This window comes from Staurois parvus, unplaced genomic scaffold (genome assembly GCF_062004578.1).
Source record: "Staurois parvus isolate SC_StPar_1 unplaced genomic scaffold, SC_StPar_1.0 ptg001258l, whole genome shotgun sequence".
NCBI classification, from domain to species: domain Eukaryota; kingdom Metazoa; phylum Chordata; class Amphibia; order Anura; family Ranidae; genus Staurois; species Staurois parvus.
The window spans coordinates 34,960-53,195 of NW_028319054.1; the positions used below are offsets into that span (position 1 = coordinate 34,960).

General features: G+C 44.7%; 1 protein-coding gene across 1 annotated transcript in view; it reads right to left on the reverse strand.

Moving 5' to 3' along the window:
- The window catches only part of LOC149437755 (zinc finger protein 346-like), a 29,497-nt gene extending 24,808 nt beyond the window's left edge, over positions 1 to 4,689 (reverse strand). Inside the window, exon 1 of the mRNA XM_089660655.1 lies at positions 4,533 to 4,689. Within this exon, the coding sequence (XP_089516781.1) occupies positions 4,533 to 4,590 (58 nt within the window). The 5' untranslated portion in view covers positions 4,591 to 4,689. The remainder of the gene's footprint in view (positions 1 to 4,532) is intronic.
- Between the last annotated feature and the right edge of the window lie 13,547 nt (positions 4,690 to 18,236).

Here is an 18,236-nt window from a genome sequence, read left to right on the forward strand (position 1 = left end):
CCCCCAGGCTTTCTTCCCCTTTCCCTCCGTGTATCCCCCACGCTTTCTTCCCCTTTCCCTCCGTGTATCCCCCACGCTTTCTTCCCCTTTCCCTCCGTGTACCCGCCACGCTTTCTTCCCCTTTCCCTCCGTGTATCCCCCACGCTTTCTTCCCCTTTCCCTCCGTGTATCCCCCACGCTTTCTTCCCCTTTCCCTCCGTGTATCCCCCACGCTTTCTTCCCCTTTCCCTCCGTGTATCCCCCACGCTTTCTTCCCCTTTTCCTCCCACTCGCTTCCTTCCCCTTTCCCTCCGTCTGCCCCACTCGCTTTCTTCCCCTTTGTCTCACCCACAATTTCTTCCCCTTTTCCTCCGCGTCTCCCCCACTCGCTTTCTTCCTCTTTCCCTCATGCTTTCTTCCTCTTTTCCTCAGCCGTCTCCCCCACGCTTTCTTCCCCTTTCCTTCAGCCGTCTCCCCCACGCTTTCTCCCCGTTTCCCTCAGCCGTCACCCCCATGCTTTCTTCCCCTTTCCCCCAGCATCTCCCCCAAGCTTTCTTCCCCTTTCCCTCCGTGTCTCCCCCACTCGCTTTGTTCCCCTTTCTCTCCGCGTCTCACCCACTCGCTTTCTTCCCCTTTCTCTCCGCGTCTCCCCCACTCGCTTTCTTCCCCTTTCCCTCAGCCGTCTCCCCCCACGCTTTCTTCTCCTTTCCCTCAGCCGTCTCCCCCACGCATTCTTCCCCTTTCCCTCAGCCGTCTCCCCCCACGCTTTCTTCTCTTTTCCCTCAGCCGTGTCCCCCACGCTTTCTTCCCCTTTCCCTCTGTGTCTCCCCCCACGCTTTCTTCCCCTTTCCTTCAGCTGTCTCCCCGTTTCCCTCAGCCGTCACCCCCACGCTTTCTTCCCCTTTTCCTTCGTGTCTCCCCCAATCACTTTCTTCCCCTTTCTCTCTGCGTCTCCCCCACTCGCTTTCTTCCCCTTTCCCTCAGCCGTCTCCCCCACGCTTTCTTCCCCTTTCCTTCAGCTGTCTCCCCCACGCTTCCTTCCCCTTTCCCTCAGCCGTCTCCCCCACGCTTCCTTCCCCTTTCCCTCAGCCGTCTCCCCCACGCTTTCTTCCCCTTTCCTTCAGCTGTCTCCCCCACGCTTCCTTCCCCTTTCCCTCAGCCGTCTCCCCCACGCTTTCTTCCCCTTTTCCTCAGCCGTCTCCCCCACGCTTTCTTCCCCTTTTCCTCAGCCGTCTCCCCCACGCTTTCTTCCTCTTTCCCTCAGCCATCTCCCCTACGCTTTCTTCACCTTTCCCTCCGTGTCTCCACCACGCTCCCTTCCCCTTTTCCTCCCACTCGCTTCCTTACCCTTTCCCTCTCCCTTCCCCTTTCCCTCTCCCTTCCTTTCCCTTCCTTTCCCTCAGCCATCTCCCCCACGCTTTCTTCCCCTTTCCCTCCGTCTCTCCCACTCGTTTATTCCCCTTTCCCTCCCACTTTCTTCCAACTCCCCCCCATGCTTTCTTCCCCTTTCCCTCTGTGTCCCCCCCATGCTTCCTTCCCCTTTTTCTCCCACTCGCTTTCTTCCCCTTCCCTCCGCGTCTCCCCCACACGCTTTCTTCCCCTTTCCCTCCGTGTCTCTCCCACACGCTTTCTTCCCCTTCCCTCCGCGTCTCCCCCACACGCTTTCTTCCCCTTTCCCTCTGCGTCTCCCCCACACGCTTTCTTCCCCTTTCCCTTCGTGTGTCCCCCACTCGCTTTCTTCCCTTCCCTCCATGTCTCCCATACTAGCTTTCTTCCCCTTTCCCTCCGCGTCTGCTCCACTCGCTTTCTTCCCCTTTTCCTCCGCGTCTCCCCCACTCGCTTTCTTCCTCTTTCCTTCCGCGTCTCCCCCACTCGTTTCTTCCCCTTTCCCTCCCACTCACTTTCTTCCCCTCCAACTCCCCCCATGCTTTCTTCCCCTTTCCCTCCGTTTCTCCCCCACGCTTCCTTCCCCTTTTCCTCCCCTTCCCTCTCCCACTTGCTTCCTTCCCTTTTCCCCCTCCCATTCGCTTCTTCCCTCTTTCCCCCTAACCTCCGTGTCTCCCCCCCACGCTTACTTCCCCTTTTCCTTCCTTCCCACTCCTTTCCCTCTCGCTTCTTTCCCTTTTTCCCCTCCCATTCGCTTCTTCCCCGTTTCCCTCCCACTCACTTCTTTCCCTCCGTGTCTCCCCCTCGCTTTCTTCCCCTTTCCCTCCCACTCACTTTGTTCCCCTCCCTTTCTTCCCCTTTCCCTCTGTCTCTCCCCACTTGCTTTCTTCCTCTTTCCCTCAGCGTCTCCCCCACGCTTTCTTCCCCTTTCCCTCAGCGTCTCCCCCACGCTTTCTTCCCCTTTCCCTCAGCGTCTCCCCCACGCTTTCTTCCCCTTTCCCTCAGCGTCTCCCCCACGCTTTCTTCCCCTTTCCCTCAGCGTCTCCCCCACGCTTTCTTCCCCTTTCCCTCAGCGTCTCCCCCACGCTTTCTTCCCCTTTCCCTCAGCGTCTCCCCCACGCTTTCTTCCCCTTTCCCTCAGCGTCTCCCCCACGCTTTCTTCCCCTTTCCCTCAGCGTCTCCTCCACGCTTTCTTCCCCTTTCCCTCAGCGTCTCCTCCACGCTTTCTTCCCCTTTCCCTCAGCGTCTGCCCCCACGCTTTCTTCCCCTTTCCCTCAGCGTCTCCCCCCACGCTTTCTTCCCCTTTCCCTCAGCGTCTCCCCCCACGCTTTCTTCCCCTTTCCCTCAGCGTCTCCCCTATGCTTTCTTCCCCTCAGCATCTCCCCAACGCTTTCTTCCCCTTTCCCTCAGCGTCTCCCCTATGCTTTCTTCCCCTCAGCATCTCCCCAACGCTTTCTTCCCCTTTCCTTCCAACTCCCCCCACGCTTTCTTCCCCTTTCACTCCGTGTTTCCCCCATGCTTGCTTCCCCTCCCGCTCACTTTCTTCTCCATTCCCCCTCGCTTCTTTTCCCTTTCCCTTCCTTCCCCGTTCCCTCTCCCACTCGCATCCTTCCCCTTTCCCTCTCTTCCCCTTTCCCACTCGCTTCTTTCCCCATCTTTCCCACTCGCTTCTTTCCCCTTTCCCTCCATGTCTCCCCCACTCGCTTTCTTCCCCTTTCCCTCCAACTCCCCCAACGCTTTATTCCCCTTTCCCTCCGTTTCTCCCCAACGCTTCCTTCCCCTTTTCCTCCCACTCCCTTTCTTCCCCTTCCCTCTCCCACTCGCTTCCTTCCCTTTTCCCCCTCCCATTCGCTTCTTCCCTCTTTCTCCCTCCCACTCCTTTCCCCCTTACCTCAGTGTCTCCCCCCGCGCTTTCTTCCCCTTTCCCTCCGTCTCCCCCCGCGCTTTCTTCCCCTTTCCCTCCGTCTCCCCCCGCGCTTTCTTCCCCTTTCCCTCCGTCTCCCTCCATGCCATCTCTCCCCCTTTCTCTCCCTCCATGCCATCTCTCCCCCTTTCCCTCCATGCCATCTCTCCCCCTTTCCCTCCATGCCATCTCTCCCCCTTTCACTCCATGCCATCTCTCCCCCTTTCCCTCCGTCTCCCCCCACGCTTTCTTCCCCTTTCCCTCCGTCTCCCTCCATGCCATCTCTCCCCCTTTCCCTCCATGCCATCTCTCCCCCTTTCCCTCCGTCTCCCCTGACGCTTTCTTCCCCTTTCCCTCCGTCTCCCTCCATGCCATCTCTCCTCCTTTCCCTCCATGCCATCTCTCCCCCTTTCCCTCCGTCCCATCTCTCCCCCTTTCCCTCCGTCCCCCCCACGCTTTCTTCCCCTTTCCCTCCGTCTCCCTCCATGCCATCTCTCCCCCTTTCCCTCCATGCCATCTCTCCCCCTTTCCCTCCGTCTCCCCTGACGCTTTCTTCCCCTTTCCCTCCGTCTCCCTCCATGCCATCTCTCCTCCTTTCCCTCCATGCCATCTCTCCTCCTTTCCCTCCATGCCATCTCTCCCCCTTTCCCTCCGTCCCCCCCACGCTTTCTTCCCCTTTCCCTCCATCCTCCTCCATGCCATCTCTTCCCCTTTCCCTCCGTCTCCCCCACGCTTTTTTCCCCTTCGTCTCTCTCCATGCCATCTCTCCCACTCCATCTCCTCTGTCCTCCCTTATCCCTCCATGCTCTCTTCCTCTTAAAAAAACTCTCCCTCCCACTCCATCTCTTTCTTTACCATCCTTTCCTTCCTCCTTCTCAACCGCCCTCTTCCATTGTCCCTCTCTTCCTCCATCCTTTCACCTCTCCCACTCCCCCTCCTCTCTCACGCTCTCTCCCCCTCCTCGGAGCCATGTCCGGTGTCTTCTATCCCGTGATCAATGAAGGACGAATGGTGCTCGCTCTGCGCCCTCCCACCTCTGTAGGTCTCTGCTCTTCTATCCAACAAGCAAACGGCCCCGTCTTGATAAAACCCCGGAATACAGAGAATATCCTCCCCCTAGCCGGCATGTCTGAGCAGCATGCGGAGATTCGCGCTTCTTCTTGTTCGGTGATCCGGCGTCCATGGAAGGCCCACGCCGGTCACACCCCTCCCTCTCGACCTTGGACACCCGTATCCCGTCGTAACCTTCCTAAACAGATCTTACCCGCGTCTATCCCCACAGGAAGGTCCATATCGTCCCCATTATCGAATATGTCCGCCATCTTCTAGCTGCTAAGTGACCCTCCGTGCACACGACAAAGTACACGCGCTGAAAGAGCTAATCTCGCGAGATGGCAGCCAATAGCTCGAACGTAATTCAAGCCGCCAAGCGTGTCCGCCCAGTTACAACAAAGCTTTATTGATAGGAGAACAAAGAACAAAAGCTTCACGTTAGCCGACCAGAGGGCGGGAATAAGTCACTTTTGTGTGGTAAAGACCTTAAAATGGTGTACGTGCACGTGTAGACAGAGGAAGTCCTATTAAGAGACTGCTAAAGCACTGCGTATAATAAACAGTTGACATTTTTTAAAAGCTTTTAGAACATATTAGAATGACTTAATAAAGCAGTTGCAAAACTTTTCTAGCATTGTTGCCCCGTAAACCACTTGAAGACTAGGCCTATTCAGACATGTAGAAATCGGGGTTTTTATAGCTAGAAAATTAAATAGAACCCCCAAATTTAGATTTTTTAAGCAGAGGCCCTAGAGAATAAAATGGTGGGTTTTGCATTTTTTTCATGTCATGTAGTATTTTCAAACACATTGAAAAATAAAAACAATTTAAAAGAGTTCACCTTTGTTCACCTTTTTTCTAAATTCCAACTCCACCTGCAGGGCTGCTGTTAGAAACTACGGGGCCCTATGCAGCCAACATGACAGGGCCCCCGCCCCAAGAAAAACTGTTTTCTGCTTTATTTATGAATGAACACAGTGATCAGTACCAATCAGTCATTGTGTTAATTCAGGGAAGGAAGGGGCTTGTAAATGTGACATATTTACTGCCACCTTCCTCTATTCTCCACCCTGAAGGATCCTATTGTGTGCTTGCAGCTGCTGGAGGGAAGTCGGCAGTACTGCGGGGGTGGGGACACACAGGGGAAACTGGCAGGGTGAAATATATGGTGCACAGGTAGGGTGATGGGTGCAGCAAGGGGGGCAGTTACTGGAACCCATCCCCTGTATGGCTCTTTCCGCAGCAGCTGAAATCAAGCAGAAGGGAGAGGAGAAGAAGCCAGCTTTCAGCTGCTGCAGGCAGAGCCATACAGGGGATCGGTTCCAGTATCTGCCGTGCCCGCCATACTGATAACCCTCCCTGCCCACATCTGATTCACCCAGCTTCCTTGGCCCCCCTACTGGCCTGGGCCCCGTACAAGAGGATTGGTGGTACCCCCTTATCCACAGCCCTGCTCCCCTGTGTATCAATATAGCATTAACCACATGCCCACTGCCCTATAGCAGAAATACTGCTGCAGGGGTGCGCAAAATCACATATATATACGTGATTTTGCATTTCTGGGAAGGGGCACGCGCGAGATGCACGTGCGCCCTACCAGCGCCACCATTCGCGGCCGCAGCTGTCAATCACTGGGTCCCGGCTGGTAATTGCCGGCAACTGGTGATTTACGACAATCACTGACTGGGGGGGGCGCGGGAGGACCGTTTTGTTTACTAACAGTCCTCCTCCCTGTCAGCTCGGGCATGGATGGCTGTGCACAGCAGTGTGATTACAGTTAAACACACACATCCTGCCCCCCAGTAAAACACTCCTTGCACACAGTTAACCTTTTGATCACCCCAGATGTTAACCCCTTCCTGCCCAGTGCCATTAGTGCAGTGCCAGTACTTTTTTTTAGCACTGATCACTGTATTGGTGTCACTGGGGATGTCAGTGACACCAAGTCAGTTCCCCCCTAGTGTCAGAATGTCTGCTGCAGTCCCGCTATAAGTTGCTGATTGCCACCATTACTAGTTAAAATTAAAAATGAAAAAAAAAATTCCAGTATATATACCGCCATTTGTAAACACTATAACTTTTACATAAACCAATTAATTTACACATATTGGGATTTTTTTTTAGCAAAGACATGTCGCAGAATACATTTTGGCCTAAATTTATGATGAAATGTGATTTTTTTAAATTTTTTTTACTGGAGATGTTTAATAGCATAAAGTCAAAAATATTGTTTTTTTCTCAAAATTGTCAGTCTTTTTTTTTCACAGCACAAAAAATAAAAACCGCACTGGTGATCAAATACCACCAAAAGAAAGTTCAATTTGTGGGGGAAAAAAAAGGATGTAAATTTCATTTGGGTGCAGCGTTGCATGACTGCGCAATTGTCAGTTAAAGTAACAGCGCCGTAACGCAAAAAATGGCCTGGTCAGGTAGGGAAGTAAATCCTCTGGAGGGCAAGTGGTTAATGTACTCCATTTGCAGACATTCAAAAGCTTTCCATTTATGTCAGTGTCCAGATGGCTGTCCACAAATCTTCCCCATTACTTCTGCCTTACTTCCTGCAGAGACTTTAGGTCATGACACAGGAAGGAATTGACCAGCTAACCTCATTAGCACACACCCTACATCATCTAAGTTAAATACCAAAAAAAATCCCTGATCACAACTAGGTCTTATTTTCGGTGTACGTCTTATACTTTAGCAATTCCCAAAAATAGCACTAGGTCTTATTTTTGGGGTAGGTCTTATTTTAGGGGAAACAGGGTAGTGAATACTGCGCTACCTTAAACTGGTGACTGTGCTATTCAAATTAATGTATTATGAAATACCAGTGAGTGTTGTGTGTTTCTCTTTCAGCCCTGGTTTACACTGATGCGGTGTGGAATTTGCAGCGTTTTCAGTGCAAATTCTGCACCGCATCACAATTGCATCCCATTCATACGAACCTATGCAGGTGTGTATGTTAAGTTAACAACACCCCGACATCGGTCCGCAAAATGTGGTGCAATGTGCAGAATCGGATCGCATAAGTGTGAATACCTATGCGATCCGATTCTAGTGCGGACCGAAAAAGGGGCCTGCATGTTTTTGGTGCTGGTGCGGCGCGAATAGAGCCATACAAAATGTATGGCTCTAATCACAGCAAATACAAATCGCAGGTGATGTGTACAGGAAAGCGATGCGGTTCCTGTGCGAATCACATGAGATTTATCGCACCGCTGTAGTGTGAACCTAAGCTAAGGGGTCAATTCATTAAAGGTTACCGCATGCGATATGAAGGTCACTTGACTCATTTTTGAGAAATATTGTATGAGATAATATGAGTCAATTCATCAAAGTAAAATATCGAATGTGAGATAAATACCGCACATTTGTTAAAATAGTGAGATGAATACCGCACATTTGTTAAAATAGTGAGATGAATACCGCAAAAACTTGAGATAAATAATTAAAGTCACACACATTCGTTATTTATCACCAGGTGTTTGCTGGCGGTATTTTAGAAATGTGCAAAATAACAATCAACTCTGCACTGGCCAGAATGTGAAAAGTATACAATGTATCATTGTAAAAATGTTCTCTTCTGAGCTCAGGAATGAAAATAAATTGTAACATTGCATCAGAGGGAGATCATTTTGTGAACAGAAGCACACTACAATGTTTTTATAGTTTCACAGTATTCTGGTGCAACGTTAGCCTGCAAAAGTAAAAAAAATTGTGAAAAAACAACACCAAAAATAAAGCAAAATGTAAATATCACAAAACATAAATATTTAATGTATTTGGTAAATAACGCATGTTTTTTAGTGAATTGACTACTTTTGAAATAAATATGTTATTTTAACTCAAAAATTCATGCAGTATTTATCTCTTAGTGAATTGACCCCTAAGTGTCTTTTGCTGCTGCTAGCATACACATGTGTTCCCACGTTAAATAAAATACTATACTGTGATAAGTGATGCTGTAGGAAATTTTTGATATAAGTGAAATAAAAAAAAGTGTATATAAATCATTATTAGACAAACAGCTGAATTATCGTGCTTAAATAAATAAACATATACAAACTTCTAGTTCATTCCAACATGTGCAGATATAAACTTAATGATTGTAGAAGTTCATAAATTCCGCACTGTGTGCGTGATTATCCAACCCCAAAATTATACACGTGCTGCTTATTATCTTCACACAAAAAGTGATCACAGAACTCTCACCTCTAGATTTATATCATAATGCGCGTATATTATTATTATTATTATACAGGATTTATATAGTGCCAACAGTTTGCTCAGCACTTTACAATATAACGGGAGACAATACGGCAACAATACAGTTCAATACAAGAGAGTTAGGAGGGCCCTGCTCCTTGTATATGATATTCCATCCAGATTCCACCAATTCTATATGCCTTCTTCTCCACTCCTTTCGTACTTGGAGCCAATGAAAGGAAGGTATGGTGCCTTTAAGACTTTCATGGACTCCACTGTCTCCATCACCTTACCTGTATGTGGAGAGAGAACTGTGCCTCTTATGGTGTAGTATGTTACAACATTCCAATATTTTTTAAATTATATTGCACCTACACTTTTACAATATAAAAATCGCTTCTGTTACAGAGATAAGGGCTTCTGCATGACATCACTTCCGGTCTGTGTCTGCCTCCACTCACACCCTACGCGTTACGTTCCAGTCACGTGACTTCATCAGGGGATAATGGTAGGCAGACTACAGTACCCTTAATTCACTATACCTGGTTCCTCTGCCTACTTTATCAATTTTTGAAAAAAAAACAAAAGATAAATTTTAGATGGTTCTCACAAATGTCCTCAACAGTTGACAAATAGTTGTATTGTAATTATAGCCATGAACAGGGGCGGACTGACAACTCATGGGGCCCCCCGGCAATAGGGGATCATGGGGCCCCTGTGTCCTTGCCCAAACTCAAAAAAGCCTATGAAAAAGGCACCAGGGGCATCTCATGGGGCCCTCTACTGACCCCGGGCCCTCGAACAGTGCCCGAGTTTCCAAATGGTCAGTTCGCCCCTGGCCATGAAACAGTAATTATTACATACAGCACCTGAAGCACACTGGGGAATTCATAAAGATTGTGTAAGAATTCTGATGTTCCTCTGCATGACAAATGTCTTTTGCAGGTGATAAATTAATGTACCTTTAGAGAGAGAACCTGAGAAGGAACTAGTATCTCAGCTTCCCCGTCAGGCTCTGCCCACTGTCACCCTCACTGGTTGCTAGGAGGCTGTCAGTTGTGAGATGTCTTTAACAGCCAGCAGTGAGGGGAATATGTAGCAGTGACAAATAGGCCGCCTGCTACACAGCATACAGAATCAGGACCCCTGACTTGTTCTTAAAGTGTTACTAAACCCAGGACCCTGCATCCACTATATCTGGTCTCCCACAGTACACACAACATGGAAATGCAATTATTTCAGTAAATATAACTGCTTAATACTTTTTCTCATCAGCAGTTAGAGCAGTCTTGTGACTTCAGCAGAGCACTGGTTCAAGCTGGTAGGAGGAGTTTTCTTTCTGCTCTCGAAGGATGTGAAACCTCTGACCCTCTGTCTGGACAGTGCTGATTGGCCCTGTGCTGAACACATGCACCCTCCCCCCAAAAAAAACCCTCTCTAGCAATACACACCAAACTGAGTATGTGCATGTGACCACAGGTTCACTCTGTATCAGGTGGTCATTTCAACAAGAAGAGGGGCAGAGAAGAAAGGATTAAAAATCCTTTTTAGACAATGCAGAGGATTAATCCCTTAGGTTCCACAGTGAGTATAACAAGGATGCTTTACTGCATATACAGACTGGTTTTACTGTTGTGGGTTTTTGTAACACTTTAAATACTCTATAGATGTAGTTGGATCTGTGTCTATCTTGTTGTATCCTTTGCAGTCGATATTAGCAATGGCCATTTTATCTATGATTTTTGGAACTAAAAGCCATTGGCAGCCATATAAGTAGAGTCCACAAAGGGAATCTGGGCTAATAGATTTCTGCTCCCGCTACGCTTGCATAATAATAATACAATACATATAAAACATTGATCTATAAGAATATATGCATATCCATAATTAATATATTATTAAAATCAGGGAAAGACTGATAACTCATGGGGACCCAGGCAATAAGAAATAATGGGGTCTCCTGTGTCTCTGCCTACACTCAAGCCAAAGCCACACCCACACAACACCCCACCTAAATATTGCAGTTCATTTGCATAGAAAGCAGGGTGGATAAAAATCAATGATTTTTTTTAAAACATATACAAATTCGGATTTTTTTTATTTAAATCGGATTTTTTTTTTTATTTAAATCAGATTTTTTAATATAAAACGCTTTTGGAGGAAAATATATTACCATCCAAAGGTTATTCCATCATGAAATAAAGATTAGTTTTTTAATTATGTAGAATAAGGCTGTATATGTTTAATTTTTTTGGTAAATAAATTCCATTAATCCATTCACAATGTCATGCTCTTCCAGAGGTTTTTGTAAGATTATTGGGCAGTTTCTCTGCCTACAAGATATTATCACAGATGCTTGGTTTACTTTTGCAGTTCTCAAAACTGAATTTGACTCAGCGGAGATCACATGCCTCTTCTTCACAGCAAAAATGTTATAACATGAACAGAGTTAAGAAAAAGACCTTAATCCTAACTTCTACAAACCTATGAATACAGAATCCACCCCTTCAGTGCTAAGTTTCAAGAAGTTCAGTGAATAGAATAGAAACAATATTTTTCTGATTGTTTGGAGTAGAATAGATCTGCACAAGAAGAAAGTGAAACTAAGTGTGAGGAGGAAGGGGCTGACAGTCTAAGTTTCTTAAAATATATATATTTTATTTAGCCAAATTAGTTAACAAACATGGATGTTTGTTTAAGCAAATAACATATGTTGTAATGTTATTATTAAGGTAATGATTATTTTTCTCCTTCCTAAGTACAACAGAAAAGTTGTCCAAATATGAATGATTAACCTATTAAACTGGGGATAAAAAAACTAATATGAAAAGTTGTTATTCTAAAAATCTTCATCTACTTGCATATTAAAGTTATACCAGCAAGAATTAGTCTTTATGTAGAAAACTAGGATTTAAATCAAGCCTTACTAACTAGTGATTTAAATTGTGATTTAAATCAGTTTGATTTAAATCAAATCCCCCCTGATAGAAAGGGCATTAAAAATAATTTAAAAAACAATAAAACAATGTCATGGGGTCCCCCCTCCATGCATACCAAGCCCTTCGGGTTTTGAGGGGAACCCCCCATGCCACAATAAAAAAAATGGCATTGGGTCCCCCCCAAGATCTGTACCAGACCCTTATCCTAGCAGAAAGGGGGAGAGACGAGAGAGCACTCCCCTCCCTCCGAAACCATACAGGCCACATGCCCTGAACATGGGGGGTGCTTTGAGGGTGTGGTTTGGGGGCCCCCCCCCCAAAGCATCTTATCTCCATGTTGATCGGTACAAAGGGCCTTTTCCCCACAACCCTGGCCTGTGGTTGTGGGGGTCTGCAGGCAGGTGGCTTATCGGAATCTGGAAGCCCCCAGATCCCACTCTCCTAGTGTGAATGAGTATGATGGTACTGCTACCCATTCACAAAAAACAAAAGTGTAGTGTTAAAAAAGACAGGAGGCAGTCTTTGACAAGTCCTTTATTAAAAGAAGAAAAATAAAAGTAGATCCAACGTCACTCATGATGCCCGCCGCTGCCACTACCCAAATAAAAAAAAAAAAAAAAAAAGGTTCCGCTCCCGATGCTGGCTCCCGGCCGTCTGCCTGCTCTGCTGGCTTGACAGTTCTTAAATATGTAAGAGGCTGGGCCACCCAGTGACATCACGCATGTGGCCCCACCTCCTTGGACATCATTGACCCAGCATGCCTCGTTTGATGACGCCACAAGGGGTGGGGTCACATGTTTGATGTCACTGAGTGGCCCCACCCCATACATATTTAAGAACTGTCAAGCCAGCAAAGCAGGCAGACAGCCAGAAGCCAGCGTCAGGAGCGGAGCCTTTTCTTTTCTTTTTCTTGGTAGCGGCGGCAGCGGGCATCGTGATTGACGTTGGATCTACTACAGGGGACATTCTTTTATTTTTCTTCTTTTAATAAAGAGTTGTCAAAGTCAAAGACTGTCTCCTGTCTTTGTTCACACTACAATTTTTTTTGCGAATTGGTACCATGTACCCCATACTCATTCACATGGGGGGGGGGCGGGATATGGGGGCCTCCTTGTTAAAGGGGACTTCCAGACTTCGATAAGCCCCCCCCACCTGCCTACCCCCACAACCACCGGCCAGGGTTGTGGGGAAGAGGCCCTTGTCCCCATCAACATAGGGACAAGGTGCTTTGGGGGGGAGCCCACTCTGCCCCAAGGCACCCCCCCATATTGAGGGCATGTGGCCTGGTATGGATCTGGAGGGGGGGCTTCACTCGTTCCACCCCCCCCTTTCCTGACCTGCCGGGATGCATGCTCGGATAAGGGTCTGATATGGATTTTGGGGGGGACCCCACGCCATTTTAGAAAAAAATTTTTGGCATGGGGGTTCCCCTCAAAATCTATACCATACCCAAAGGGCTTAGTATGGATGGAGGGGGGATCCCACACCATTTTTTAAATTATTTTTTGACAGCAATTCTTTCTTTTATATTCAGCTGTCAGCCAGAAAGCCCAATGCCAGTTGAAACATTAACGCATGGTTTTCACTATTAAAATACCGCATGACTTGATAAAACAACTCATGCGGTATTTTAGTAGCGTTTTTTTGGTAAATAAAACTTTTTTTTTAATGCTTTTCAGTATCCTACCGCATACTCGGATGCGGTAAGATACTGCTTAGTGAATTGAGCCCAGTGAGCCTCTCACCGGGCCCCCTACTGACCCCGGGCCCTCGGGCAATGCCCGAATGCCCAAATGGTCAGTCCACTCCTGATTAAAATATATATAAAATCTATACTAATCATCTAATACAGAGACTATCGTAGGTGCCAAATGGTCTATAGTTTGTTCCAGCAATATTTATTATTTATCATGCCGCCATTTGTCTATGAATTTTTGGAACTGGGAGCGATTGGCAGCCATATAGTTGAAGTTCACAGAGGGAAACTAAGCTAATAGATTTCTGCTCACACTGCGCACACGTAGTAATAGTACATGTAAACATTAATCTATAGGAATAGGTACTCATATCCACAATGAATATATTATTAAAATATATATAAAACCGATATGGAGACTATCTATTGTAAGTGCTAGATAATCTGTAGTTTATACCAATATTAAATAGTCTACTATTCTGTTAACCATGCTAAGACCAAATATTATATATTATTTAACAGGGCATTGTTATATCTACATAATGAGTGTGCTTAGATTACTTTTCCTGAACAAACAACAAAAGGGGAGTTAGTGACGGTTAGTTTCTGTGAGAGGAGTCAGATGTTATATTTGTGGATAATATTTGAATAAAAAAAATCACTAATAAAACAATTTAAATTGAATTTTACATTTAAACAATTGGGGGTGTCAGCGGGGTCAGTGTATTCAACATAAAAATTCATTTCGATTCAAGCTGGCTAACAGTTCTTACTTTATGACTTCCTCTCCAGTGTTTTTTTTTATACCTTTCAACTGTGAGGGGTCTTTATTATGTGCCACTGCACATAATAAACACATTGTGTTTACTGCATCCCTTTTGGATGTTTTTTATGTGCTCCTTTAGTCTGACTTTCAGGGGTCTTTTTGTTCTTCCCACATATTATAGTTTGCATGTACACTCAAATACATACACTACTCCTTCTGTGTTGCAACATATGAAATCTTTGATGGGGTAGGTCACTGTTGTTTTTGTGGATGTGAATGTTGATTTTCCTCTCATTGGGTTTCTTGGTGTGATTGCAGACAAAACATTTTCTGCATGAATAAAAACCTTTTCTTATTGGTGGCGGTTCTATCACATTCTTAACTATTTTGTCTCTAATTGTTGGAGCTTTTCTATATACAAATTTAGGTTTCCTTGGTAGACTGGGTTGTTTATCCGCTGTTAGTATATGCCAATGGTGCTGGATGATCCTTTCCACTTGTTTATGTTGTACATTGTAATCTAGAATAATAGGTACTATATTAGGCTGTGTAGTTTTTTTTTTTTCTTTCTTTTTCCATGGTGATCATTCTACTTCTGTCTGTATTTGCCACTTCATCAATCATTTCCTTTATAAATTGATTCCTATGTCCTTTGATGGTGAATCTTCTTCCTATCATTTTTGCTTCCTCTATAAAATCTTCTTTCTTTGTGCAGTTACGTCTTAGTCTCATCAGTTGACCCTTTGGCAGTTATACAGCCATGAGTTGTGATGACAACTGTCAGTTGGTAAATAACTATTTCTGTTCACATTTTTAAAGGTTGTTCTAGTTGCTAGCCGATTTCCTTCAAACAAAATGTCTAAATCCAGAAAGTTTATCTTCTTATTATTTATTTCCCATGATAGGGTTATTCCATTTGAATTTAAACCCTCTAGGAAATTTCGTAATGTTTCTTCACTCCCATGATGTCATCAATGAATCTTTTATATAATAGTAGTTGAGATGGTGTGTTATCATAAATGGACTCCTCTTCCCATTGTGCCATAAAGACGTTTGCAACACTGAGTGCAAATCTTGCACCCATTTCTACGCCTGTTTGTTGTTTATAGAAGGATTGATCATACCAGAAATAATTATTTTTTAAGCAAAATTCCAGATTGAGAACTTTGCTTACATGATAGATTACTGTGTTCTCTTAATGCAAATTTTGTGGCCTCACATGCCTGATGATGATGGATGAATGTGTAGAAAGATGCTACATCTGCTGTGGAGAGTACTATGGATCCTTCTCCAACTTCTATATTATTTAATAATTGTAAAACATGTTTTGAGTCCCGTAAGTATGCTTTTGTTTTTTCTACCATTACTTGTAAAATATTGTCTATATATTGGCCAAATCTTGCCATGATAGAATTAATGCCATTAACTATGGGTCTTATCAGCAGATCTACATGTATTCTACACGTCTCTGGTAATAAATATCTTGCTTCTTTCCTATTTAATATCTCTTTTTTCATTCCAAGATGTATTCGATTTTCTAATTCTTTTTTATATTTTGTTGTTGGGTTACCCAATAGTTTATGATTTGTGTTGTCCTCTTCCAATAGCTTACACATCCCTTCATGATATTTCTTCTTTGTTTGTATCACAATTCCTCCCTGTGACGGGAGTCACTTTGGGTGTTGGGTTCATGGAACCCAGCTCACTTTAGAGAGGTGGGGAGACCCCTGTCTCAGCTCCCCATATCCCTATTATGTGTAAGTCACCCTGTGGCTGTTAGGGGTACAGGGTGATCTGTCCTAATATTGGGGTGGGGGGTTGTTGATTGTTTAATGCCATGTGGTTGCATCCCATTGTTTTATGGCTTGGGAGCAAACTATTGTGGGATGTATGTGTTTGTGTATTAGCTTGGGGGGGGGGGGAAGGGGTGTCTCCAGCAGCCCTCTCTCCTGAGACTGTCTGCTGGTGTGCCTCTTGTTACTAAATGTAGATTGCCCCGCCCTGTGTCATTATGCAGGGAGGGGAGATTGTTCCCTGAGGGTATAAAAAGCCAGTTTGAGTTTCAAATAAAGAGTTCCATGTTCAGATAGATTGGTGTTGTCTGGTCTTGTATGTTCATCTGTGGTATCTGTGGTTGGTGTTCGGATGGGGAAGCGGTATTATAATGGAAGTACCCAAGTGCAGTCTGGGGTTGGTTCTGTTACACACCCCCTTTGTCTGCTGGTCTTATCACTATATCCTTTCTTTTAGCCAGACTTTGTATTCCTTTCTTCATATATTCAGGTTCCCTTGTCTTCTTAATTTTCAAATTTCCCAGTTCCTGTGTTGTTTGTTTTTTTAATACCTCAATGTGTTTATTATCATGGACTGATGGATTGATATCATGAACGGGGCTTGACAGCTGAGCATCTCCATCCACTCCCTCCTATGTACTTGTATAAAGATGGTCATACACTATGCAATCTGATTGTACAACCTCTGTACAATTTCCTTTAAATTTTGCAGAACTATGGTATGGGAGGACACACCTATCTACCCAATCGTTCTGTTTCCAATCAGGCAGGTCCTTGCACTACATAGTTGATGGTAGATCTAAAGGAGATTGTACAATCAGATTGTATAATCAGATTGTATAGTGTTTGTGAACTTTACAGAACCCAGAACGCAATTCTCTCCTGTTTTCAATACTACAGCTCTATCCACATAGGCTATTATCTGTTCACTCAGCACACTCTGCTGAATAAATGATCTATGCAAGATGAAAGTTAAGGTAGAAAAATACAAATCTATGCCTGTGTATTTAGTGATAACAGTGATTGATTGCATTTCATTTAATATTCGTGCTCCTGGAAGTGGGTGGGAGGTAGGAGGGTAGAGGATGTACGGTGTGTGCTAATGAGGTCAGCTGGTCAACTCCTTCCTGTGTCATGAGCTAAAGTCTCTGCAGGAAATAAGTCAGAAGTAATGGAGAAGCTTTTTGGACAGTCATATGGACACTGACATAAAGATGGGTAAAAAAATTAAAATCTTTTGAATTTCTGCAAAAGAACTAGATTAATGCTATACTGGTACATAGGTGAGCTGGAATTTAGAAAAAAAAAGGTAAACTTATACTTTGATGGATTTTCATGCATGAAAACACAATATAATACCCAATTGTTTGGTAAACTATAAAAGATTATGTTACGCCAAGTAAGTAGATACTTAACATGTCACACTGTAAAATTGGGCACGTTTGTGTAATGGCACCAAACTACAGCACTTAAAAACCTCCATAGACAATTAACCACTTCCAGTCCGGACACTTTTACCCCCTTCCTGTCCAGGGCAATTTTCAGCTTTCAGTGCTATCACACTTTGAATGACAATTGCGCGGTCATGCAATACTGTACCCATATGAATTTTTTACCATTTTTTTGAGACAGATAAAGCTTTATTTTGGTGGTATTTATTCACCGCTGGGATTTTTATTTTTTTTACTATGTAAATGAAAATGTCCAAAAATTTTGAAAAAGTGTTTTTTTTAAATAAAATTTTGCAAATAAATAATATTTCATCATAAATCTTGGCCAAAATTTATTCCGTTATTTTTTTAGTAAAAAAAAAAAAAATCCAAATTAGTTTATAACCAAAAATGATAATTTTTAAACAATTTTTTTTTAATTTTAATTTTATTTTTAATTTATTTATTTATTTTTACATACTGTCACCCTAGCAGTACACTGTCACCATGGTGACACTGTACTACTTGTGGGGGGTGATGAAGATTTTTTTTTTTTTTTTTACACTGATTGCTTTTACACCCATATAGGATGTAAAAGCAATAATTTCTCTTTCTCTCTGTCTGCATTCTTGCAGTCATTAAGTACTGAGTGAGCTGTGATTGGTCACAGCTTGTCACATGGTACAAGGCTGTTGTGAATAGCCTTGTACCATGTGACCTCTGTGATCATTCACAGATTTCACACGTAGTAAGCAATGATGTCACAAGTGACATCTTGCTTACTACTTTGCATGTGATCACTGATTCGCCAATCAGTGATCACATGATCGGGACCTCGTACAGAGGTCCCGTCCGACGTCCGGAGGACACAGCGAGCACCGAATCGCGGTGGTGCGTGCTCCCAGGGAGCACGCACAGCTAGAAAAGGCGGGTGCCGTTTAGGAACGGCAACCCGCCCCTGGACTGTCACCGCCCTGCCGTTTATAAACAGCAGGCGGACAGCAAGAGGTTAAAGTCTTTCCAGGTTACCAGTTTAGAATTACACAGGAGGTCTGGTGCTAGAATTATTACTCTCCCTCTGACTT